A 27577-nucleotide genomic window follows, 5' to 3' on the forward strand; every position below is an offset into this window, starting at 1 on the left:
GGAGGTCAACACGCCCTGAATTAACAGAGCTTCATGTTCAACATACTCGGCCCTTCTTTTATGCAAAAATGATTGTTCCACAATGTGTGAGTCCTCTTGCGAAAGAGTGAAGCATTTCTGGTTGAATCAGGTACCGAGAAGACATCCTGGGCCCTGGCCTGGTTGGTGGCTACTGTCAGCTAGACAAGGACTCTCTACGCCTTCAAGGAGACCGCAAGAGTCCATTACAGTCATGGTGAGTACTGAAATGGGAAAAGCCCATCACAGCATAATGCCTGGATTCTTCACAAGAGAAAAGTGATGGTATTTGTTTTGATAAACTTTAGTGAATGCCACTTGTTGCCACTTGCGCAGTACCTTAAGGGGTACTTCTCAGGACCGAAAATTTACTGAAGTAAGGCATGTTGTTGGGCTAGTTGGTTCATAGATTCAGCAGACATGTTTAAACTGTGCATAGAAGACAACACATTGGAAGCGTAGAACACGCACACACACGAAGCGCAGATTTCCAACTGTGTTTATTTCTTGAAGGTAGAACATTTATAAGAGTTGACAAGGAGCAATCGCACCGATGATCCTACAACAGGCTGCAAAACTGTGATAAAACGATGTGTGCGTTACAAGCCCAGGAGGGTCCTCATGTGCCCATCTAAGAAATCAATTTCCTTTCTTGATAAGGATAGTGAGGGTGAACTAACAGAGGTGTCATCTCTTTGTGCGATGAAGAATGCCTCAGTGACCTCTCTTCCTGTTCTCGTTTTTGCCTTAGAAAGGTATTTTGTTTTTTACAGCTGGGGAAAACAGCTTGTGCTGTCGTAGTTCTTGCAGTGTAAGGCAAGATTACTGCAGGAGCCAGTGTGCATGGATCGCTTGTGTTCCAGAGCAACGGCAAAAAAAAAAAAAAAAAAAAAAAAAACCTGCCGACAGTGTCCGTATAATTGATTGCAATAAAGGCATGAGGCAGGATGCTTCGTGACGCGATTCGAGTGAGTGCAAGGAAAGGGTGCATTTTATTGACGGGATACTGCTAGCGCGATGGTAGCTGGATAATATGAAGCGTGATACATTATTCTGTACCATTTCAAGCGAGTGAGTTAAGTGCGATTGAAAAAGGTCCCAAATGCAGTCTTGGACGCGCTATAGTGTTTTATACATTGTTACTATCACAACTTCAGGGACGCGACTAAAGTTGCGCTGTAGGTTCACTAGAATACCGTCACTATTGGTAATAATGTTGTTAATGTGATGTTTCCAGCTCAAGTGAGAAGTTATGTGAATCCCCAAGTATTTATATAAAGCAACAGAATTTAAATTAACGTTATTTACGTATAGCTACAGGAGGTCTGGTACAGTCGAACCCCTCAATAACGACATCGCCGGGGAAGCGATTTGTTTGTTCTCGTGAGAATTTCGTTCTCCACAAATAAAAAAAATATGCAAACCAATTACTTCACACAACAAAAATTTATTTAAAGAAGTCGCTGATGTTGCTGTTTCATGTTGCGTTGAAGGAGGTTGACGGCTCGAGCCTCGCAGCTTAATGTATAGCTTCATCGTTGTCGTAGGCGCCCAGGAAAGTGCGAATGACGTCAAAAGCATCCAGAACTTTGCGAACCTTAATAGCAGGCGGCATCTTTCCAAATGGCAGTAAACACTGCACGTAAGCAAAGTGTGGGAGATCTCGGCATCAGCACACAAAAAGTCGCGCGGCTGCAAGCAGTTAAGCAGTCTACAGAATGTCTGTCGGCGTAACGCCACTTTCGTGGGTGTCGTCACTTGAAACATCATGTGCCGACGTCGTTGCCAACAGAGGCTATAGCAAAAAAAAAGTGTTCTCAGCGAACCTCAACGAATCTGCCCACAATGCTGCACGAGGACTTGCCAACCGTGCAGCCACAAGGCAAGAGTGACATCTTTTAGCCGCGAAAGAGCACAACACAAAGGAAAGAAACACACAACGACAGGACGGGCGGCACTTCCAACTGAATTAGACTGAGCGCAAACCCAGAAATAAATATACAACATACACACATGCGCAGTCTCAACACCACCTTAGGCTATCCAGCTATCAAACAATCTCTTTTCCGATCCATACAACGTCACCGACGTATCACTGACACACCTTTCTGCTTTCTTTCTTATGTAGTAGGCTTCCATCAACTCACGCGCAGTCTGATTCTTGCTTCTGCCTAAAATCTTGATCTCTTTAAAACGTGGTTGACACTTGCAGGTTTTGCAATGCATAGGCAAATGCGCCACGCCGTCCTTCATTAAATTCAGTTCATGCTCCCTGGCTCGTTCATTAATACAGCGCCCGGTCTGTCCGATGTAGGAGTTGCCACAAGAAAGGGGAATTTCGTACACCACGCCTTTGGCACATTTTCCGTACGTCGTGCCATGTTTCTTGCCGCATCCCTTTCGGCTCGCCTCCTCCCGAGCAGTTCTCGGACACAACTGAGCCAGTTTAGCGGGCGCGGAAAAGGCAACGGGTACCCCATACCGGCCTGCTACCCTTTTCAGGTTATGGGAGACCTTATGAACATAAGGAATCACAGCAGGTCTTACGGTTTCGATTTCCTGTTCCCCCGTGGCAGCTCTGGTAGCTTCACTCTTAGCTTTACGTAAAAGCGCTTCGGAGACAGCTGTCAATAACGAGTCAGGGAAGTTCGCAGCTTCAAGTCGCTGGATCTGGTTATCGAATGATCCCTGCACCATGTGCGTGCACGATTTTTCGAGAGCAGACTTCAGGCAGAGCATAGCAATACCACGCTTGACTATTTTTGACTGGCAGGAGTCATACGGCATTACCCCTTTCTTTGCACGCGGAAAATATTGCCAACACGTTTGCCCGCTATGGAAGGTTAACCTCAAGTCTAAAAATTGCAGGGTGTTACAGTGCGGCAGTTCTTGAGTAAAAACCAGGCCCTTTCCGTGAGTCTTAAAAATATTTAAAATAAAATCGCAACGCCTCAAGGAGCCTTGTCTGTTAAAAAGAATTAAAAAGTCATCCATATACCTAAAAACCTTAGCAACGTTTAGAGTGCTGTCCAGATAAAAAGCTTCCTCGAGCAACCGGTCAACGCTAGATAAAAATATATTGCACAGCAGCGGCGCGATGCACGATCCAATGCAAATGCCGCGTTTTTGCAGAAAAAGCTGCTTGTCAAAACTTATAAAAGTACTGCTCAGGTAGGCTTCCAATAGAGTTAAAAAGTTGTCTAGCGTAACACCAGCTGCATTTTGAAAGGGTATGACGCCGCTTTCTTCTATGCAGGTCCTCACCGCAGCAAAAAGTTCACTATGTGGAATTGAATAAAAAAGGTTTTCCACATCTACTGAAAAGGCGTTACTAAGCGAGTGCTCATTATCTGACAAGAATTTCACTATGTCTTTCGAACTGCTAGTGAAGAAGGGGTCTTTAATCCTAACACACTTTAGCACCTTCTGTATGTGCTTACTGAGTAAAAGTTGCCATGTGTCCCGTTCGCTCACTATACTTCTAAAGGGTACATCGATTTTGTGTGTTTTAGCACTGAAAAATACGTTTAACGTGGTAGCTTTCATTTTGCCAATATTTGTTGCCAACTTTTCCAACTTCAGGTCTTTACATAGCCTGGCAACCTTACTCTTTACCCTAGATTCAGATTTCTTTACCTGAACAAAATTCTTAGCTATAGCATCTGCTGCCTTCACATTAAACATTCCTCTGGGCAGCACTACAAAACACCCCTCTTTGTCTGCTTCCAGAATTACAATGTTCTTTTCTCTACAAAACGCTACTGTCTTTCGCATAACCTCAGCTTTATGGCTTAGCCTAGTCCCTGAAACGCATTTTTCCAGGCTGTCTACACCATCTAACAGACACCTTTCTTTATCCTCTGCTGAGGCTTTACCGGCCACATATCTGTTAATTGCCGCTAGTTCATGCACAGGAACACTGACATCAATGCAGTACTTAGGTCCCTTGGAAAGAAGTGTCACTAAGCAAGTACCAACTAGGCCAACAAACAGTCTTGTTAAAACATATTTCTAGTGCAACTGGCCTGTCTTCGTGTGTGTCTTCTGCGAGCTTGCTATCTAGTATCGACAAGATCGTCAGTTCCATCGTTGCAACCACCTGCCGTGCAAGATACATTGGTTTCTGCGTGAGGAAAGGACTTACGCCGCCTGAAGTGAGTTCTCTCTTTGGTCATGTTGCGCCATCCAGGGGACACAGTGCTCGCCTGTGCAAAATTCTGCGTTCAGAACTGTGGAGACAAGTCCGCTTACTTAATGACTGGCTACGCATTACCCACCTGAAGAATGATGTTCCATGGGTAGCTGAAAAGAAGCTAAGAACGTCCAGACGCATCGTCCATCATATGACGGAGTACTGGTGGAAGCAAATTCTAGGACAAAGTTGTAAGGTTTGCAGGGACAGAAAAGCAACGGGGAAATCAACGAATGTGGTGACGTTAGGAAACGTGAGCCTACCGGAGGACTCATCAACACTTCTTTCCAAGGGACCTAAGTACTGCATTGATGTCAGTGTTCCTGTGCATGAACTAGCGGCAATTAACAGATATGTGGCCGGTAAAGCCTCAGCAGAGGATAAAGAAAGGTGTCTGTTAGATGGTGTAGACAGCCTGGAAAAATGCGTTTCAGGGACTAGGCTAAGCCATAAAGCTGAGGTTATGCGAAAGACAGTAGCGTTTTGTAGAGAAAAGAACATTGTAATTCTGGAAGCAGACAAAGAGGGGTGTTTTGTAGTGCTGCCCAGAGGAATGTTTAATGTGAAGGCAGCAGATGCTATAGCTAAGAATTTTGTTCAGGTAAAGAAATCTGAATCTAGGGTAAAGAGTAAGGTTGCCAGGCTATGTAAAGACCTGAAGTTGGAAAAGTTGGCAACAAATATTGGCAAAATGAAAGCTACCACGTTAAACGTATTTTTCAGTGCTAAAACACACAAAATCGATGTACCCTTTAGAAGTATAGTGAGCGAACGGGACACATGGCAACTTTTACTCAGTAAGCACATACAGAAGGTGCTAAAGTGTGTTAGGATTAAAGACCCCTTCTTCACTAGCAGTTCGAAAGACATAGTGAAATTCTTGTCAGATAATGAGCACTCGCTTAGTAACGCCTTTTCAGTAGATGTGGAAGACCTTTTTTATTCAATTCCACATAGTGAACTTTTTGCTGCGGTGAGGACCTGCATAGAAGAAAGCGGCGTCATACCCTTTCAAAATGCAGCTGGTGTTACGCTAGACAACTTTTAACTCTATTGGAAGCCTACCTGAGCAGTACTTTTATAAGTTTTGACAAGCAGCTTTTTCTGCAAAAACGCGGCATTTGCATTGGATCGTGCATCGCGCCGCTGCTGTGCAATATATTTTTATCTAGCGTTGACCGGTTGCTCGAGGAAGCTTTTTATCTGGACAGCACTCTAAACGTTGCTAAGGTTTTTAGGTATATGGATGACTTTTTAATTCTTTTTAACAGACAAGGCTCCTTGAGGCGTTGCGATTTTATTTTAAATATTTTTAAGACTCACGGAAAGGGCCTGCATGACCAAGATTTGGGGACATATGCACGTAGCGCCATCTGTCGTCGGGGACTGCGGTGGCCTGCCGTAACTGAATGGGAAATAGGCGAAAAAAATCATGTCTGACGAAAAAATACAGATATCAAAAACGACTCCCGGTTCTATACAGCAGAGACTTACTTGAACATTCTGTTAAAATTACAGTGTGGCGCTACAAACCGCGTGGCTTCCCAGAGTGTTTAAAATTTTACAATGGGGCCCCATGTATTTCTAATGGGCGGTGTTCAATTGCCCTGGGAAGCCACAGGCTTTGTAGTGCGATACTGTAATTTTACCAAAATGTTCCAGTAGGTCTCTACTATATAGAACCCCGAGGCGTTTTTGATAGCTTGCTTTTTTCAAGAGATATGATTTTTTTTCGCATATCTCCCATTCAGTTACGGCAGGAGGCCGTCGTTACCGCCGAGAGATGGCGCCACGCACAGATGTCCCCAAATCCTGGGAATGGGTTTTTACTCAAGAACTGCCGCATTGTAACACCCTGCAATTTTTAGACTTGAGGTTAACCTTCCATAGCGGGCAAACGTGTTGGCAATATTTTCCGCGTGCAAAGAAAGGGGTAATGCCGTATGACTCCTGCCAGTCAAAAATAGTCAAGCGTGGTATTGCTATGCTCTGCCTGAAGTCTGCTCTCGAAAAAAATCGTGCACGCACATGGTGCAGGGATCATTCGATAACCAGATCCAGCGACTTGAAGCTGCGAACTTCCCTGACTCGTTATTGACAGCTGTCTCCGAAGCGCTTTTACGGAAAGCTAAGAGTGAAGCTACCAGAGCTGCCACGGGGGAACAGGAAACCGAAACCGTAAGACCTGCTGTGATTCCTTATGTTCATAAGGTCTCCCATTACCTGAAAAGGGTAGCAGGCCGGTATGGGGTACCCGTTGCCTTTTCCGCGCCCGCTAAACTGGCTCAGTTGTGTCCGAGAACTGCTCGGGAGGAGGCGAGCCGAAAGGGATGCGGCAAGAAACATGGCACGACGTACGGAAAATGTGCCAAAGGCGTGGTGTACGAAATTCCCCTTTCTTGTGGCAACTCCTACATCGGACAGACCGGGCGCTGTATTAATGAACGAGCCAGGGAGCATGAACTGAATTTAATGAAGGACGGCGTGGCGCATTTGCCTATGCATTGCAAAACCTGCAAGTGTCAACCACGTTTTAAAGAGATCAAGATTTTAGGCAGAAGCAAGAATCAGACTGCGCGTGAGTTGATGGAAGCCTACTACATAAGAAAGAAAGCAGAAAGGTGTGTCAGTGATACGTCGGTGACGTTGTATGGATCGGAAAAGAGATTGTTTGATAGCTGGATAGCCTAAGGTGGTGTTGAGACTGCGCATGTGTGTATGTTGTATATTTATTTCTGGGTTTGCGCTCAGTCTAATTCAGTTGGAAGTGCCGCCCGTCCTGTCGTTGTGTGTTTCTTTCCTTTGTGTTGTGCTCTTTCGCGGCTAAAAGATGTCACTAAGCAAGTACCAACTAGGCCAACAAACAGTCTTGTTAAAACAAGGCAAGAAGATGCTGAGGTTTCAGAATGCAGGGATCACCTCCTCTCTTACAACGAGCTAACAAAGCACTTTTACCTAGGACGCAGGGTCTTCCCCCCTCCGCACAGTAAACTAAATAGAGCACAGGCCATTACGCTAAGGCTCTTACAAACAAGAACCTATCCGAACCCGCTCTTAAATACCAAGATTTATCCGGAGTTCTCTACTCCTACAACATGCCAAACATGCCACGAAACCATAGATCTCACTCATATGCTCTGGCGTTGCTCCGCGTTACGCAGCGACGAGGAAAACACTGAAGAGCGGTGGTACGCAGCTCTGCGCAGTCCGACATTAGGAGGACAATTATGGGCAGTCCAACGGGCCCGAGAAGCGGCCGAAAGGCTAGGTCTTTCGGTCCCAACGTGGGAGCGGCCCGCTTCGGGCTAGGAAACTAGCACGACCTATTGGACCACAATAAAGTTCTTTCATCCATCCATCCATCAGCGAAAACAAACAGGTCTTGTTGCTGTCATCATCATCTGACCAAATGTAAACAGCAATGATTGCACCGACGCTTATTTCGAACACAGCCATAGAGTGTAATGAACCTAGGAGCTGAAAGTGTTCGAACAGGTGCGCTCCGAAGAACAATTAAGTGTGAATAAAAAGGCGCACAGCGTCTTCGGACTGCCTTAGAAGTTACCTGACAATTTCCTATACACAGCTGACTCCAGACAAGCATTTTGGCTTTCGTACAGTTTTTTTTTTTTTTAGAAAAAGGGACCGTAAGCACGGAACGCATATGAGGAGCTTGTCCTAGGGTGTGTGTTCACTCACTGCTTGCTTTCGGAAAAACTGCCAGCAGGGCTTAAAGTCAGGGGGGGCCCGGGGGGGGGGGGGGCGGGCGGCCCCCCCTTCAATTTTCAAGGAGTGGCTCGCCCCCCCCCCTCCCCCCCTCGGCAGGTCAACTGTAGCACTGCGGCACCCATTTGCCGACGAGCACTCGAGTTGACTTTTTTAATGCAGTAGTGCTTTGTGGGGGTGAATTACAGCTCTCCAATCTTTTGATTAATGATTTAATCGTAATTGTTCGGTTGAGGGGTATCATCAGAAAAAGAAAGAAAGAAACAGGTTTCATCGCAGTGCTGGATGCAATTGCCCGAGGCGCTGCACACCATGGGTCACCACCATGTTCGACTGAGCTTCTTCGCACAACGCACTTTTCAACCAGGCACCTGTGCGTGAGGCTACCTGTTCCTCAATCAGTGAAGGTTCACCTTCGTCTCTTTAGGTCAATCTCCATTCGTTCAGTTGTGTATGACGACTCTGTCGCAATGCGAAATACGCGTGTATTTTACTACCTTTACCTGTAAAAATAAAATATAGCATTGTGGTGCCTGAGGTTCTCATTGCAGTCAGCGAACTAATGTTCCGCTTTGCAGTTAGACTTATTTGGTTTGAGTTCGCATTTCGTTATCCTTTGACATCCCATGTTATTTCTGAAAAACTATTCCTAAAATGCCCTCTTGTTAGTGGTTGATTGGATAGGCGCATTGAGCAAACACGTGAACTAGACGCTGAATGATATATTTCTTTGTGTAGCATTCATAAGCATTCGTTCAGTTTTAGAGACAGTTGGCTTCACTGCACTGTGGTCGTACCAAACACGACCTAATTCAACCTAAACACACAGAAACATCAAACAGACGCGCGTGCCAAGCAATTTTCAATTATGTGTCGCTCGGGGTCGGAGCTTCATCAGATGAAGCTCAAACCCTGGCTCTGTTCGTTTTTCTCGTTTTTCTTTTCTTCGTTCGGTCCCTGCCGGCGGCAAGGTATCTTTTCGTGCACTTTACTTTCTTCACCTTTATATCCTAATTACTACAAATAACATACCCTGTACTGTCCTTGGTATTATTGTCTGTTAGTTCTCGTAATCTTGTGTCTAACAAAGAAAAACGAGGCCTTGAAAAGTCACCTTCTTTCCTTCTTTCATAGCGAGGGTCTCGTTCCGGCAGACTTGGATGCCTTCAGGTAGTATGCGAGGGCTTATTGGTCAGCTGCCAGCTCGTAAAAAGATCACGTGTTACGGGACGCCAACAGGCAGAAAAATAGTGTGTCACACTCGCCGCCATGGCTGCGATCGGCGCTGACTAACACTCCTAGGTTTAAATGCACATATATACCCCAAAAAGTGGACGGGAGGATGACCGCCGCCGTAGCTCAGTGGTAGAGCATCGGACGCGTTATTCGAAGGTCGCAGGCTTGGTCCGTGCCGGCGGCAAGTTATCTTTCTTTTCGTCCACTTTACTTTCTTCACCTTTATATCCTAATTACTACAAATAACATCTACTATACTGTCCTTGGCATTATTGTGTGTTAGTTGTCATATATATATAAATACACACACACACACACACACACACACACACACACACACACACACACACACACACACACACACACACACACACACACACACACACACACACACACACACACACACACACACACACACACACATATATATATATATATATATATATATATATATATATATATATATATATATTGTACAGAAGCATTAGAACGCTGTAATGTGCCGTCCTCTTTAGCGCCTTCTAGTGGGTCGCCCTCTTCGCCTCTTCTCGGTGAGCACGCCCCTCGTGCTCACCGAGAATCTCGTGAGAGTCTCGTGAACTCGTGAGCTCGTGAGCTCGTGAGAGAATCTCGTGAGCTCGTGAGAGTCTGCGAGTCTGCGCTCTGTCGTTACTGTCGTCGCTGCGCATCGTCGCCGTCGATTCCGCCGTCAATAAACGCCTTTACAAAGTGGTGGAGAGTGCTGTACCGTCCCCACAACTTCGGTCTCCATCCGATGCCCCTGGAGCTTCGATCCCGTACCGTGCCATCTACCATGCCGCAAGACGCCGCTCAGCAAACGCCGCCTCCTGCCCCGACCGCTTGTCCCGGTGTCCCCCCTATCCGCGACCCTCCTGTCTTCACCGGCGCGGATGGCACCGACGTGGAGGACTGGCTCACGATTTACGAACGGGTGAGTGTCCCCAATAAATGGGACGAAGCCGGCAAGCTGAGCAACTTGGTTTTCTACCTCGCGGGTGTGGCAGGCATGTGGTACAACAACCATGCATCCGATTTCCCGACGTGGTCCGCTTTCAAGACCGCCATCGTCGACGTGTTTGGCCGCCCTGCCGTTCGTAAGCTGCAGGCCGAACAGCGTTTGCGAGAACGAGCTCAGCAGGCCGGCGAAACCTTCACCAGCTACATTGAAGACGTCCTCGATTTGTATAAGAAAGCCGACGCCACCATGTCGGAATCTGACAAGATGAGGCACATTATGAAAGGCATCGACGACGATGCCTTCACGATGCTGCTCGCCAAAAACCCAGCACAGTGGCCGAGGTCATCACGCTCTGCCAGAGCTACGAGGAGCTGCGCCGGCAGCGGTCGATGACCCGTCGCTCTCCATCCGAGCTCGCTGGCTTGTCGACCATATCCGACCACTCCGCCTTGCTCGCAGAGGTGAAGTCATTCGTGCGCGAGGAAATCGCGCGCCAGTTCGCTCTGCTGGACTTTGCTCAACCTCAGTACGTTCACCAGCCGTCAACCACTCTTCTCCCTCCCCTCCGTCGAGCGATTGAGCAGGAAATCGCGGAGGTCATGCCTGAGTACCACCAGCACCATCCCGCTCCTGCACCACTGAGTTGCGCCCAAGTTGCCGCAAGGACGTCCCCAGTGATACCTACGGCAGCCCCACACAGTTACGCCGAAGCCGCCGCTAGACATCAGTCCTTCGAAGCGGCTGTGCCGGCTACCTACGCCGACGTAATCCAGAGGCCACGACCGCAGCCCACGATGCAGTCATATCAGTCGCTACCCGTCAATCACATCCTGCGCCATGGGCGGGCCTTGCTCCAGCAAACCGATGGCGCACACCTGACAACCGCCCCATAACCTTCGCATGCGGTTACGCCGGCCACGTGGCGCGTTATTGCAATCGCGTCCAGCCGCCTCAAGTCGTGTCGCCTGCCACCAGCCAGTCAAACCGCACATTTTACGCCCCACCTACGCCTCTGTCACCGACGTCACGCCAAGCTCCATCTACGCGGCGCTCTCCGTCTCCCCGACGTCGCTCACTGTCACCGATGCGCCCACGTCCGGTCGCACGCGACCAGGAAAACTAGTCGTCGCAGTCCACGAGGCAAGGGCTGCGACGCTATCGAACTGCGAAAGCCCTCAGCGAAGCCCATCAAACGTGATAAACGTTTTTGTGGACGGTGTTCGCGCATCTGCCCTTATCGACACTGGAGCCGCCGTATCCGTTATGGACGCTAAACTAAGCCGCCTGCTACGAAAAGTGACGACGCCACTTTCCGGTCTTTCCCTCCGTACAGCCAGCGCCCAATGTATTCTCCCGACGGCGGTATGCACAGCCCGTGTCATGATGCAGGACGCTCTGTACGCCGTCGAATTCATCATAATTTTCTCATGCTCTCACGACATCATCCTGGGATGGGATTTTCTCTCCCGCCACGACGCCGTCATTTATTGCGCGCCAGCCGAAATAGCGCTTTCACCATTCTCAGATTTGACGCCGGCAGACAGTTCATCGGCTGCGACCAAGGTATTCGTCAAAGACGACATCACAGTTCCTGCAAATTCGTCAACGGCTGTGTCAGTGGCACCGGTTTCTGCGACGCCGTTGCACTCCTTTCTCCATGTGACCGCGTTTTCACTAGGAAAGGCTTGCTGATGCCATTTACGACCGTGGAAGTCACTCAGGGCGACACGGATATTTTTGTGACCAACCCATCCCCGTTCATTGTTACGTTGGTGCGAGGGGAATGTCTCGGCAGAGCGGAACCCCTCGAAGACGCACAAGTTATAGACGCAGCGGGTGACACGCACTGCGCCAGCTCCCGTACCCTCAGTGCTGTTTCCACGTCCGATTCGTCACCTGCTGATGTGTTTAGGTCCTCCATTGCTGACAACCTCACATCGGTCCAGCGTTCCCAACTTCTTTGCCTCCTGGAAGAATTTCGTTCTTCTTTCGATGTCGGGCAAACTTCTCTCGGCCGCACTTCCGCTGTTACGCATCGCATCGACACTGGCGCCCAACCACCACTGCGGCAACGTCCATATCGCGTGTCTCCAGCAGAACGCCGGGTCATTAATGAAGAAGTCGATGGTATGCTTCGACGCGACGTTATTCGGCCCTCGGACAGCCCATGGGCGTCTCCCGATGCTCTCGTTGCGAAGAAGGACGGTTCCGTGCGGTTCTGTGTGGACTACCGACGGCTCAACAAGATTACTCGCAAGGATGTTTACCCGCTGCCGCGAATCGACGACGCGATTGACAGTTTGCAAGGAGCCGAATTCTTTTCATCTCTTGATTTGCGCTCGGGGTACTGGCAAGTACCCATGGCGGATGACGCTCGACCGAAGACAGCCTTTGTCACGCCCGACGGCTTGTACGAGTTTAACGTCATGCCGTTTGGTATGTGTAATGCGCCCGCGACCTTCGAGCGCATGATGGACACCGTTCTGCGCAGCTTGAAATGGCACACGTGCTTGTGTTACCTGGACGACGTCGTCGTTTTCGCTCCGGACGTCTCCACGCATCTCCAACGTCTGCGGCATGTTTTGACGCGTTTGCGCAACGCAGGCCTCCAACTGAATCTGAAGAAGTGCCGATTTGCAGCACGGCAGCTGACGATCCTCGGCTACGTCGTGTCCAAGGACGGAATCCTTCCCGATTCGGGCCGTGGCCGAATTTCCCAAACCTACGTCCGTCAAAGAACTGCGTAGTTTCGTAGGACTGTGTTCGTACTTTCGACGCTTCATACGAAACTTCGCCACCATCATATCGCCGCTGACGAAGCTCCTTGGAAGTAACGGACCCTAAATTCATGGTCGTCCGAGTGTGACGACGCGTTCGCAAAGCTCCGTCGTTTGTTGACGTCTCCTCCCATACCACGCCACTACGATCCTACGGCCCCAACGGAGGTACACACGGACGCCAGCGGTGTAGGCCTCGGCGCTGTCCTTGCGCAGCGCAAACCAGGGTTCCCCGAATATGTCGTGGCATACGCAAGCCGTACGCTTACCAGAGCCGAGACCAATTACACAGTCACGGAAAAAGAGTGCCTGGCGATCATCTGGGCCCTTACAAAGTTTCGTCCTTATTTGTATGGTCGCCCATTTGATGTCGTCACCGACCATCATGCACTATGCTGGCTGTCGTCATTGAAGGATCCCTCAGGCCGTCTCGCCCGCTGGGCACTTCGCCTGCAAGACTACGACATCCGCGTGCTGTACCGCAACGGACGCCAGCATGCTGACGCCGACGCCCTCTCGCGCTCTCCCTTGCCTGACGACAATGCCCCCTGCTCAGTATCTCACATAGCTGTTTCTTCAATCGACGTTCACATCATCGCTACCGAACAGCGCAAGGATAAATGGATCACCTCGCTGATCGACTTGCTGACGGATGCGTCGGCAACACAATCCACTTGCGCGTTGCGTCGTCAAGCCCACCATTTCGCCATTCGTGACGACCTACTGCACCGATGCAATTATAACGCCGACGGCCGCCAGTCGCTACTAGTGATACCCCGCAGTCTGCGTTCTGAAATATGCGAGGCCTTCCACTCTGACCCGCAATGCGCGCACTCTGGGGTATCCAAAACTTACCACCGCATTCGACAACGATACTTCTGGCGAGGGATGTACCGCTACGTGCAGAACTTCGTTCGCTCCTGCCTCGATTGTCAACGCCGAAAACCTGCAACGCACGTGCCGCCAGCAGGTCTACAACCATTACTTTGCCCTAACCGTCCGTTTGGGCGCGTGGGCATCGATTTGTATGGACCACTTCCTCTGACTTCGGCTGGTAACCGCTGGGCCATCGTCGCTGTTGACCATCTAACGCGATACGCCGAAACCGCCGCCCTCCCAGCGGCTACAGCGCGCGATGTGGCCTCCTTCCTGCTCCACCGATTCATGCTGCGTCACGGTCCGCCCCAGGAGCTGCTCAGTGATCGAGGCCGTGCCTTCTTGTCGGAAGTCGTCGAAGCCATTCTCAAAGAGTGCAACGTCGTTCACCACAAAACTACTGCTTACCACCCGCAGACGAATGGCCTCACCGAACGCTTTAACCGCACGCTCGGCGACATGCTCTCAATGTACGTCGCAGCCGACCACACAAATTGGGATGCCATTCTGCCCTTCGTCACGTACGCCTACAATACCGCCTCTCAGAGCACTACTGGTTTCTCGCCATTTTTCTTATTTTACGGCAGGCACCTGTCGCACACAATCGACACCATCCTTCCCTACAGGCCGGATCGATCTGAATGTGCGCCTGTTTCGGACACAGCCAGGCTTGCTGAAGAATGTCGCGAGCTTGCGAAGACCTTTACGACGCACGAACAAGAGCGGCAGAAGAGCATTCGCGGTGGCACCACCACTTCTGAGTCCACGTTCCTCCCTGGAGCGCTCGTGTGGCTCTCGGTCCCGACCACTGCAACTGGCCTCTCTTCCAAACTACTGCCCAAATGCGAAGGCCCCTACCGTGTCGTCGAACGCGCGTCCCCGGTCACCTTATTGAACCCATTGAGCCATCTTCGGACATGCGCCGTCGAGGGCGCGACATTGTGAACGTGGAGCGCCTCAAGCCCTACCATGACCCGTTCATAGTGACCAGCTGTTAGGTCGCCGGGCGGCTCCCTTTGCGTACCCGGGGTAATTGTACAGAAGCATTAGAATGCTGTAATGGGCCGTCCTCTTTAGCGCCTTCTAGTGGGTCGCCCTCTTCGCCTCTTCTCGGTGAGCACGCCCCTCGTGCTCTTGCTCGTGAGAGTATGCGAGTCTCTAGGCGGCTGCATGCAATTGCAATAGCGCGCCATGTGGCCGCCGTAACCGCATGCGAAGCATATAGGGCGTTTGTCAGGTGTGCGCCATCGGTTCGCTGGGGCAGGGCCCGCCCATGGTGCAGGACGGTATTGACGGGGCGGCAAGTGATAGGACCAGGGTATCGGAACGAAATGTTTTTCGTTTCGGTTTTAGTTTCGTTCCACCGCAAAAAGTTCCGTTCCGTTTCTGTTCCGGAACAAAAAAAAAAAAAAAACGTTCCGTAACGGTTCGTAAAGGTTCTTTTTTCTTTTGTATGAAAAAAAAGTATGAAAAAGGTAAGGCAATCATAAAAAAACATTGTATTTGTCATGTAGTTACTTGCCCTCCTCTTAAGAAAGTGGGACAAGGCTAAAACACGTTCTTCAGAGGAGTGGAAGTAACTGTACCACGTATTCTTACCAACTAGCACAAACCAGTATTCATTTCAAAGTCATAGTATTTATTTTCTCACAAGACAAATACGAATTTTTTTAGTTGGCTTAATGTTTTGTGTTAAGGAAGTGAGCACGATCTCAGAAGCAGCACGTCATTGAGTGTACTCTCTGATGTGCGAGGCCGCTGTTCTGATAAAAAGCTAGCCAGGCCTGCGTGAAACACGCAGCACTGTCAGAGCAAAAGCTAGAAGAGCGGCCTTTGTAGAGCCTGTTGTTATCTCTTGGGGCAACTAATACAAGTAAACATGCAAGGTACCCACTACGTCATAAATCGTCGCAATTTTTCTGAAGTAGCAAAGTTCCCACTATGCCATTTTTCGTCATTCTTCGGAGAATCGCGGTACCCGTTACACGTCTGTAAGGCATTATCTGCACTTTGTGCTGTGGCTGATGATGATGAAGTATTATGGCTGAGCACTTTGCAGTGGGTGAAAAGCAGTGTTGCGGAATGGGCGCCTCCATTCCATTCCAATTCCATTCCGGGGAATAAGAACTTGCCGCAATTCCATTCCTTTAAATTTCTCGGAATGAAAAAAAAAAACATAGCCCATTCGCACTCTGGGAATGGCCTGGCAGTTCGATTCCATTCCTGTAATTCCTCAAAGTAAGAAAGGCATCTTGGTTGTTTTATCGAGTTAAGAATGAACACCCCATAAAGCTGATGCCATCAGATGCATTAAGAACTGCATAAGTACGCAAAACACGTTACCAAGGTCGAGGGATAGTAGCTTGGTGACATATCTCGTGCAGTACAAGCACCCTACTAATTCCCACAGGGGCAGTTCTCCCGCTACCTATAGTATTTGCATGGTCAGAATGTTAGAACGAATGGTGGTGTTTCAATATCGTTTAAGCTTAAATCTGTTAATGCTAAAATGACGACATAGCATATTTTTATGCTGACAAAAGCGTCTTTGCATCGAATACGGAACACTGGGCCGCACTGCCCGTCAGCACTCACGCTTGTCAAGCGCGCCTCGCAAGCATGGATGGGGTGAGGAGAACATTCTGTGTTCGCCTGTGCTCAGGTATGCAATGTCTTCCTTGTCGCAAAGGGTATTTACGTGTGTCAGGTACTAAACTGCTCGTGAGATAAAGATCAGGCTATGCATAGAGTATTCGGCCCTTTCGGGTGGGGGTATCAATGGGAACCAACGCGTAGGGGTAATTTGTTTCTCCCTTCGGTATCTGCCGGGGTAATGCATTTGTTTGTACACCAACTTATGCGTCTGTTTGTAGTAGGCGCGCTGCTTATAAATGTACCGTGCTTCTAATCAGCCAAGCCATTTTAAAAGTACTGCTTTAGTGTTAATTTGCCAGGCTCTGACTTACTAACGTTTGAAGTTCGAAAAACAGCGCGTAGGCGAAAACGTCCTCTATTTTCGGAAAAAGGCAGAATTCCATTCCCATTCCATTTGGTGCAAAATGCGCTTAATTCCATTCCCATTCCTTTCCTCCGAGCGTTGTCCCCATTTCATTCCGGGGTCGCGAAAACGTGGAATGATTCCGGAGTCATTCCAATTCAGGAGCGGCTACTCCGCAACACTGGTGGGAAGCATTAAACCACACACTCCTTGCGCTATTAGCATTGTGTGATGACTGGTTGTTATTTTACACTTCTGTCACGGTATATCATATGTTAACGCGATTCCTTGCCCGACATGACGCCTGTATAGAGTATTTTTGCGATGGAGTTATAAGCACCAGCGTGACACTGTGGTGGAAGACCCGACTGCCACGCAGAGGGCGCGGATCCTAGAAATTTGTTTCTCATTTAATTTTTTTCTTATATCACGCGATAGCGGTCACGTACACCGGCGGCGGCGGACAATTATGGCGCCAAAATCGGCTGTTTTGATCTCATAACAGCTTTCGCTGTAACAAACTTCAGCGCCGACAATGCCCTCTCCACTTTGGCCTACTTGACAGGCGCGCAAAAGTCTACTTGCGTTAATATAAGCATCTCTGGTTGCCTGTTTTCGTTTTTCGCACAATTTCAACGTATCTTTGCTCTGGAATTCCTGTCTGAGGTACGCGCTAATACTATACCCTGAGATATGCTTACATTGCATGAGCTCAGTTGTTGCGGATTGCGGAATTTTCTCGTGAACCGAAAAACGATTGAAAAAATTTCGGTTTCGCTCCGGAACGAAATAATAAATAACGTTTCGGTTACGTTTTCGTTCCGGTCAAAAATATCGTTTTTTTTTTTCGTTTTTCGTTTTCGGTTTTCGTTCCGTTCCGACACTCTGGATAGGACTGCATGGTGGGCTGCAGTCGTGGCCTGTGCGTGACGTCGGCGTAGGTTACCGGTACATGCGCTTCGAAAGAGAGGTCGAGCGGAGGCTTCGGTGTAAATGTGTGGGGCAGCCGTAGCGATTGATGGGGGCGTTCTTGCGACATCTTGGGCGTAACTCAAAGGTGCAGGAGCCGGATGGTGCTGGTGGTACTCGGGCATGACCTCCGCAATTTCCTGCTCAATTGCTCGACGGAGTGGAGGCAGAAGGGTGGTCGACGGCTGTTGAGCGTACCGAGGGCGAGCAAAGTCCAGCAGAGAGAACTGGCGTGCGATTTCCTCGCGCACGAAGGTCTTGATCTCTGCGAGCAACGCGGAGTTGTCGGGTGTGGTCGACAAGCCAGCGAGCTCGGCGTCGCGTGATGGAGAGCGACGGCTCATCGATCGCTGCCGGCGCAGCTCCTCATGGCTTTGGCAGAGCGTTATGACCTCTGCCACTGTGCTGGGGTTCTTGGCGAGCAGCATGGTGAAGGCGTCGTCGTCGATGCCTTTCATGATGTGCCTGATCTTGTCAGAATCGGACATGGTGGCGTCGGCTTTCTTACAGAAATCGCGGACGTAACAGAAATCGCGGACGCGAATGTAACTGGTGAATGATTCACCGGCCTGCTGAGCGCGTTCACGTAAGCGCTGTTCGGCCTGCAGCTTACGAACGGCAAGGCGGCCAAACACGTTGATAATGGCGGTCTTGAAGTCGGACCACGTCGTAAAATCGGATGCGTGGTTGTTGTACCACAGGCGCGCCACACCCGCGACGTAGAAAACCCGGTTAATCAATTTTCCTGCCTCGTCCCATTTATTGGGGACACTCACGCGCTCGTAAATCGCGAGCCTGTCCTCCACGTCAGTACCATCGGTGCCAGTGAAGACTGGAGGGTCGCGAATAAGAGGGACACCGGGACATGAGGTCGGTGCGGGCGGGGGTGTTTGCTAGGAGGCGTCTTGAGGCATGGTAGGCGGCAGGGTACGGGATCGAAAAGCCAGGGGCATCGAATGAACGCCGAAGTTGTTGTGAAGGCCCAGCACTCTCCACCAAATTATAAGGAGGTTTATTAGCGGCGACGATACTCGACAGCGACAGTCAAGGCGGGGCCGACTCTCAGCGCGAGCTGCGTTCTCTTCGAAAAGAGCCGAAGAGGGCGACCCACTAGAAGGTGCTCGAAAGGACGACCCATTACCACACACACACACACACACACACACACACACACACACACACACACACACACACACACACACACACACACACACACACACACACACACACACACACACACACACACACACACACGCACACACACACACACACACACACACACACACACATATATATATATATATATGTATATAGAATATAGTATAGGTCGCGGTCCTATGAGGGCCCCCCTCCGATGAAGGGAGACTTTGAGCCCTGACTGCCAGTGATTCCACTCCTGTGCCAAAGTGCGCCACATTGGATTTACTGCGCCACCCTGATAAAATCAACCTAAATTGCGCTAAACTGCACCATAGTCTTGGGTTTGGGGGCGTCTATCACTGGCAATCGACCGCCGGCTCGTCAAAACATGTGCAGCTTGATCTTGGAGCCGCCAATAGTCACAACCACACACCAAGAATTCCTCCGCTGAATAAACAGCGCTTGCGCGTGCGTCCTGAGTTAGCCCTCACGCCATGCTCGGTGCCGGCACGGCTTCCGTAGTGCAAGTCGGCTCGACGGCAAAACGCATCCTCCGCAGAGGCTCGGGACGCCTAGGCCATTCGGTAGCGAGGAATAGGTGTTTCGGCGATTCATCGGCGGACGTCGCATGTTCCAGAAACGCTGCTGATAGCTTGTTTCAGGCGTCGCACGCCACGTAATTAAAGCAATGTTCAGTAAACTACACGCCTGCCGCTAAAATTTCTGTCACCTCTGCTTTTGGGCATACCGGAATGAAATCGGCGAAAACTAGCCATAGATATCGAGTTTTCCGCGCTTCACGTCCATGGAAGAGCACATGAATGGTGGGAGCGCATTTCCTGTAATATTGCTTTTCCGTGTATCTTCATCCAGAAGAGCTTTTTCGTAATTTTTTTCCACCAGCACATCCGGGTTTGTAATAGCTCTTGAGGTAAATACTCCGTAAAAGGCCCTATCATTTCAAACTCGGGGGTGCCCTAATTCGAATATTTGGCTGTTTTTTTTTTAAATGTCGTCTCATTAATAAAACTATGCCTTGTGGTCGGAGCAGCCGCAATTTTGTTTTAGTATGTGGAGCTGTCGGGCCAGTCGCTGACGGCCCTGGCGTCGGAAGGTCCATTGTGAAGCGGCTACGCTATGTTACACGTCCGCCTCTCGCTTTCCAGGGTCACTAGCTGACGGGTAAAAAGAAATAGTTTCGCGTAGAAGCGAAGCAGTGAATGCGATAGCAACAAATTGTATTTTTATACGAAGTAAGGCTAGTAGCTAACTCTTTTGCATTCGATCTCGCGTAACTCAACAGAACGCTGGTTTAAGGCAAAACGGCCGCTCCAGGGACCGAAGCGGTTTTCGTGCTATCAGTTCTCGAAACACGAAGTAAGCGTTGAGGGCAGCAAGTGTACGACCCGTCTCCTGATGCCTGTCAAGATAGCGCGCGCGCCAGCCATACCTGCGCCCTTCGAGCGACGCAGCGCCCCCCCCCCCCCCCCCATCACCTCCCGTCCCCTCATGCTCCTCACGAGAGACGGGCGCCGTGTTTCCTCTGCTTAATTAGCAGTCGACGGCAGGCCTCGCGCGCGGGATGATGTTATCGCATGCGCGCTCCGTGCGACGGAGACGGCCGGCTCGTTTCATCTCAGCTTCAGCGGCGTTCGTCGCCAGAGCGGTAGAACATACGATGCGTGGGTGGATGTTATCAATCGGGACTTTGCGCTGAAGATGACTGCAACGGCGACGCCAAAAACCCGTCGAGAGTGCCAATGTACTTGCTATCGCAATAAAAAAAAATGACAGCATATCTACGGGGTGAATGGTGATGAATGGGGCGAAGCTCCGGAGGGAATCATCGGTAAACCGTGGAACTCTTCCGTGAAATACGCCCAGTACATCATAGAAAGAGTGTGAAACACCGTGTATATTTTAAACATCAAAGTTTTATTTTACTGTTGGTTTACGTGGTCCCTTCATTATCACCGCTTTGTGATCGGTGAAACGCAGGGAAAGTGTCCGCTCCCGAGCGAAAGAGAAAGCGCGCCAAGAGTGAGCGCGTTCCCCGCTCCCTTTGTGAGAATTAACGGCAAGACTAGAGGGAAGACACGACGCGCATAGCGTTCCTCTTCGCGTTCCACGATGCGAGGTCGGTAGCATGCCCAACGAAAGCCAACGGAACGCGATCGTGCAAATGCTCCGACTTCGCATCGCCTCATGGTCCCACTTAGCCAAACATCTTGCTCAAGGTGTGCTTTGTGTTTTTCGTAGAAATGATTTCTTTATCATGTACATTAAGACGAAAAGTTGAAAGCTCACTAGAGTATATCGCCAGCATAGTATGTCTTTTAGCATGATTAAATCAAGGAACACTTCGATGTCTTGTAAATTATGATATGTAGGGAATTGCTCAGCTAGTGAGCAATTCATTAAACTAGAGCTGGCTACATACTACTACTACTACAGAGGAGGGAACGACCCACACCCTAAGGAGCTTCGCCCCTAAAATATTATGGCAGCTTCGCACTAGTGTCATCTGGCTCCTAGCCTGAAGGAAGAGCGCAGCTTCCTCGTTTTTCTTTATTTTTCCATTCTACTTACCTCTGTTTCTTGTATCTCTTTTCTGTATCGGTTTCTTTTTCTCTCTTTCTTTCTCTTTCATGCTCTATATTTATTCCTTTTTTCTCTCCCTCTCTTTCTATCTCTTTATCTCTCTTTCTGCTTCCTTCTCTGCTTCTCTCTGTTTTTCTTTTTCTCTCTTGCTCTCTGTTTTTTGTCTCCTTTTTTGTGTCTTGTTTCTTTCTTCCTCTTTCCATGTCTTTTTCTGTCCCTATATTTTTGTCTCTATTCCGTTCATTTCTATCCCTTTTTCTCTCTCTTTCTGTCTCTTTCACGAGTTTTACGTGCTCCACTTCGCCGAGCAGAGTTTTCATTTAACGCTCACACCTGCTGTACTCGGTAGGGGGTTCTGCCCTATTCCTGTGGCGCATGCTCACCCGAGGAGTTTTGCACGACGGGGCACAAGCTCTCGATAGCTTAAACAGCTTCGCTGTTAAAAATGAGGAGTCATTCCACTCTGTAAGCTGGACGACCAGTGAAGCTGTTTAGCGCACGGAACAAAGATGGCATGGTGAAGTCCATTTTGGTATGTAAGGCAAGGTTGTTAACTACCGGGCTGTTAACTTTGAATACGCATTATTTTTTGCGGTGCTCCCCGTTTAACGCACTTTTGGATAGTTTTGCGGATGCTTGGCTTAAAGCAGATCGCCATTTTCCAGGCAACCCGGCGCAGGCGCAAGCCATAGTCTGGAAGCACTGCGAGAATTGCTCTTGCTACAGCCTAGAGAGGCTTTAGGGAGAGAGAAAGGTGTGTCGGAAGAACTTTGCTTTCTGGGCCTAGCTAAGTGATGTCTCGTTGCGCCTAGCAATACAATTGATCGGGAAGAAAAAGAACCTCGCCTTCGTATTTGGGTCGTCTTAGGGAAATGCATTAGGGACAGTGTGACTCTTTAGCACTGAGGCACTGTTGTATGTCGCAGTTTTTGTCTACCACTTTTGCTGATCACCATATAGATGTATTTAGAGCGTTATTTCATGAAGAACAATTTTAGGGGCGAAGCTCCTTTCAGTCTAACCTTGTCACGCGTCCGGCGTAAGGCGTAATCGGCAGTATCTCCCGTACATTATCTCCAATCACCGATCCTTTGCAAACTGCCCACTACTTCGTCTTTGCAAACATCCCACTACGATCCATCACCGATCCATTACTTCACCGACCATAAAGCCGTTATAATGAAGGGGGAACGGAAGCCACGTCTAGCTACTACTTACGATTAATAAAATTTCTTGTATAAATATATACAGTGTTTGTAACGTCTTTGATGATGTACTGGGCTATCGCTTTGATTATGGCTGGGCGAAACCACTGAAGATGTCACGGTGTAACCATAATTGCTTCAGGAGCTTCGCCCAAGCTCTTCATCATTCACCCGTGGATATGCTGCGAATTTTTTATTATCCAGTATTCTGTTTATTTGCGAGTTTCGAAAAAAAAAATGGCTGAAGAGGTTATTTGAGAACACTCCAGTGCGTGACGCCCTTACTTTAACATTATCGAGTGAAATATGGAGTGCGCCCGAGATGATTTTCTCCATGAATTTGCAATGAATCCAAATATTTCTAGCTCTTCATAAAAGTCCCATAATAATTATTCAGGTGCTTGAATGTAAATGCAACTTGCTTCTCCAGTGTACTCCAGGATGTGAAATTAGCCGCTTCAGAGTGCTTCAATATGAAAAATTACCTGCTCCAAAGTGCTCCAAGATGAATATTTTTGCTGCTCCAAGGTGCTGCGAAATGAAAATTTTGCTGCTCCAAAAATTGCTCCATATCAGAAGTCCTCGGTAGCATCACTGAAAACTGGTTTTCAGCAACAAACGATGCTTCTTAACCCCTTAAGTGCCGATTAAATTACGAAAAATTGGTCACAAATTGCCAAATTTTTTTATGACGTGAAATGCTTCATTAACATGTTCAAAACAGAAAAATACTTGGAAAAAGTTTTACGGCTTACAAAAATGCTTTATTCATCATATTTCGCACCGTCGTGAAATACCCTGGCCCGTCGCTAGAAAATTTTCTCGGGCGCGGGGGGGGGGGGGGGGCACTTGCTGAAGGCCTTGAAAAATACATATTTTCGTTATTTATTTTCGGTAAAACACCCTTCATCAGAATTTCGGAAGGGGGGGGGGGGGGACCCTCCCTCCATGGCCGCGGGCCTGGTAATACCCCATACCTGGGGCGTTTGGTCGATATTCGGAAAGAAATTTCTGCAACTCCAGAAAGTATGGGTCCCACTTGACTTTCCGTGCACAAAATGTACTATTCCTCATACAAACTGGATGAGACTACCATCCTTGTTGTAGCGTTCAAAGCACAGGACTGTGCCATGTTCGTTTATAAAGCGTGGGAGACGCAAGGCACGCATTTCGCCGTTTAGTGCACAGACTCTCATTCAATAAAAGCGCCAATCACGGAATCAGTGCTACCGTCTATGTTTTAAATAGGAAAACACCATTTGACGAGCTGGGCTCGTCAAAAGCCTCTTGAAACATTGCTGAAGAGCCATGACGAGTTCAGCTCGTCATAAGCAGTTAAGGTGTTCAGAAAAGCACGAATGTGGAAAACATGCATAAAGAGACACCCTTCTCAAATTGCAAAGAAAAAAAGTGATTTTTTTTTTCAAATTTTGCCTTACCCTGTGCCCTTAAGAAATCTTGAGTCTGTATCAGCAACACCACAGGCTGAGGACATTCTGAGTGATTCCATTAATTTTACAATGCCATGAGCTTCAATCACAATTGGTAGGCATTGGTAGATGATTGTGCATTGGCAAAGAAACAGTAGTACCAGCAAACGGCACTGTAAAGTTGCTGACAAAGTTTTCATTCAAATGTGTTGCGCACTTCCTGGAAGGCCACCTGTGTTAACAAGTAAAATTTCACTGTCGTCAGTATCTGTTACAGTTTTCCAAAACTTGATTGGGTTACTGACAAGCATTAATGGTAGAGTATTAGTTATAAAGCTTTAGCATCTGAAACTGCTGGTGAAAAAACTTGTGCAGTGCTTTCATAGGCACGCCAGTGTTCATCCATACCATGATGTTTCACAGCACGAACAAGTGTTTCTTGTAGCAATGTAACATTCGTTACATATTGCCACAAAAACTGCCAGTGCTCAAGTGCTACGTACACCACTCTGTGCATTGGAGGCGTCGCTCCACACATCACGTGCAATGCTCTGGAAGCTAGCGAGACTTCTTGCAGTAGATATGTTGGCATGAAGAAGCACTTCAATGTTCTTACTACCCAGAAAAAACTTACTACCCTTTACAAAGAAAAATGCCATTATACGTCTGTTATTATGTGTCTGCATTGCTGAACGTCTATTTGCTTTCGTTTTTTTTTGGTATTTCATTTGCAGCCATTGGCAGCGCATCACTCGGAGCATTGCTCAAAGTCTCGTGTGCGTCTTCTTTTTTTCTCAAGCCTTGCAGGTCAACCCACTTTCTCGTGCCTGTGCGTGAGAGGTGTGCATTGCGCTGTCACAAGAAGCGTGAGCAGGCACAAGACATTGTAGACGCTAACACAGCGGCTCGCTGCGCTCTGCATTCGCTCTCTTTCATGCTCGTTCGTTCTATCGGTAACGCTGACAACGGGAACAGCAATGCCCCTCAGTGCAGGAACGGGTGCCTAACAGCTGCGCTTTAACATGAAGTGTATTGTCTTGGAAGAGAGCCAGAGACAACATACTAAGTTTCATGAAATTTGATTGAGCCAGTGTACCTAAACTAGGGAAAAACACTGTGAAATGAGTGACGTCAACATCGGAGAATACGGCGGGAAACTTAAAAGTGAATGTTATTACATTGATTGTCTCATCTAATAATAAACCTATGGTGGTGAAATTAACGAGACTAGAGTTTGCAAAGTATAATTGATCAGGTTATACTGATTTATTGTTTCACTAGTGTCCCTTTAACGAGCAGATCCCAGTTTTCCTGTAAAATTTTAGCATCAATGTCATATAAGTAAGCGTCTAAAAGAGACGGTACGTGGTTGTGCTTGATTGCTGCAAAGTTTGCGGCATTGTGATCGCACATTGCCTTATATCTTGTATGATCACTGATTGCAAATAAATGCTCATACGTAATTACTACAACTAATAAGACTGGGACCAAGGCTTATCGAGAGGCAGCATTCTTAAAGTTATCACGGGGGAGAAGATGCATTGGATTACGGTTCATCACACGTTTGTGTAGGCCAGCCTTGGTGCTGATTTGTGCAACATAGCTAGAAAACCTTAATGAGAACCAACAGACAGTCAAGCCAAGGAAAGTATAGGGGACCTTATTTGTAGTCAATATGATATGAATGTGACGAAATTAAAGTGGACGTAGGGACAACTAGCAACCGGCAGACACTGAACACCCAACCTTCCAAAGTAGTAATGAACAGCAAAAAAAAAAAAAAAAGAGAGAGAGACGAAAAGGGAAGAACATGGGTTGAGCGCTGACTTTCCACCGAAACATTTATTGCGTTGTGTTGTTCCCTTTTGCCTCTTGTTTATTGCGCTGTTCATTACTATGTATCCATACCAACTAGCCCAGCTGACCACTCTCCTGAACTTCGAATAACCCGTCCGATGCCCTTTCAGTTGAGCTGTAGCAGCGGTCGTCCTACGGCAATGGTGATCCTCTATACAAAAATAACTCTTGAAGCACTTCTCATGTTGTGCAACACATTTAGATAAAGGCAGGAGATGCAGTGCTTCTAGAGCTCTCACAATTTTTATGGGCTAACACTTGTCATAGTGAAATCACGTTTGTTCAAATTACCGTTTTGTTCAAACGTCCAGTCATGCGTTTTCCAGGTCTTCTTTTAGATGGAGAATTAGCTTGAGCTTTCATGTCTCTTATTTTTCAGCCTGTGGCCAGATGTCATGACAAGTCAGTTGCTTCGCAACTTCGTTTGTGTCCAGGCTTGTGAAGAACGTCAAAAGAAATGTAAAAGTATATTTGTTATATGCGCTGTTATTGTTATGCCATGTTCCTTCTCGGGTCGTGAGACTAGGCACAAATGTTTCATAGTAAAAAACAGCGCGAAAACACAAGGACGAGACAGATGAAACAGGACTAGCGCTGAAAATTGATTTTAGGTCACCTTTTAAGCTCTGTTTGGGGATTTGGAGGCTTAGACACATATTTTATCACATATTTAATCTATATACACCTATTACATTTAGAAGTAAACCACAGAAAAACTTAGAACACACGGCGATTCCAACTCGTGAACACTCGATCAGCAAGTGCGTACGATAACCACTACATCACATCGCACTGTTTTTTACTATGAATGTGTACCAGCAAGCTCAAGTCCTCTCGCTTATCAATTAGCACAAATGTTTGTGCATTGTAGCTACTTTACTCTGTATGAGTTGATTTCATTTCATTTACTTACTCTTAGGGTAAATATGTAATGCCGGGAATCGGGCATTTCATTTTGTTCAGGATAACAATATGTTAAAACGATGAGACAGTTAAAACAAAATGAGGTAATAACCATAAAAATACAAACAAAAAGCACTGTTATTTCAGAATGAAGGAGATACAGTGCATCTACCTAGTCGCAGCATGAAGGAATGATTATACAATGCAATAATGCACGGTTGACCAGTAAAGCTGTTAGAGTAAATATGGAACAAGTTCAGGACAAACTTCAAAAGTGTCAAGGAATTAGACAAATCAGATAGATTGTTCTTTAATAGACCATCTAGTGTGTCAGGTTTGCTCATTAATGTAGGTTAATAGAGTCATTTGCAAAGAAGTTAATTTTGCTTAAGGGCATTCCACTTATTTCCTCATAAGTACGAGAACATGGAGTAGCTTAACGCACATGCTGGTCTTGCCTCTCGACAGGTATGCTGAACTGGAGCACTTTGAAGAGCTGCCTCTTGAGGGCTGCGATGTTGTCCTGGATCGGCCGACTGTCCTCATGAAGCTCGATGCGAGTAAGCCCACACGTTCACACTATTTATCCACTGAGAGCTTCTGAATTAACTCTCACAAGTGCGTAGTTTACAGTTTTAGGTTACTCTTGCATAAATGAAGTACTGTTCAA

The 27577-nt window shown here is 47.9% G+C and overlaps 1 protein-coding gene across 1 annotated transcript in view; it reads left to right on the forward strand.

Moving 5' to 3' along the window:
- LOC119406732 (EGF domain-specific O-linked N-acetylglucosamine transferase) overlaps positions 1 to 27577 on the forward strand; it is a 346078-nt gene that overhangs the window by 89552 nt on the left and 228949 nt on the right. Inside the window, exons 7-8 of the mRNA XM_049420193.1 lie at positions 131 to 235; positions 27376 to 27467. Coding sequence (XP_049276150.1) covers positions 131 to 235; positions 27376 to 27467 — 197 coding nt within the window. The remainder of the gene's footprint in view (positions 1 to 130; positions 236 to 27375; positions 27468 to 27577) is intronic.

The sequence above is a fragment of the Rhipicephalus sanguineus genome, chromosome 10 (assembly GCF_013339695.2).
Source record: "Rhipicephalus sanguineus isolate Rsan-2018 chromosome 10, BIME_Rsan_1.4, whole genome shotgun sequence".
Taxonomy (NCBI): domain Eukaryota; kingdom Metazoa; phylum Arthropoda; class Arachnida; order Ixodida; family Ixodidae; genus Rhipicephalus; species Rhipicephalus sanguineus.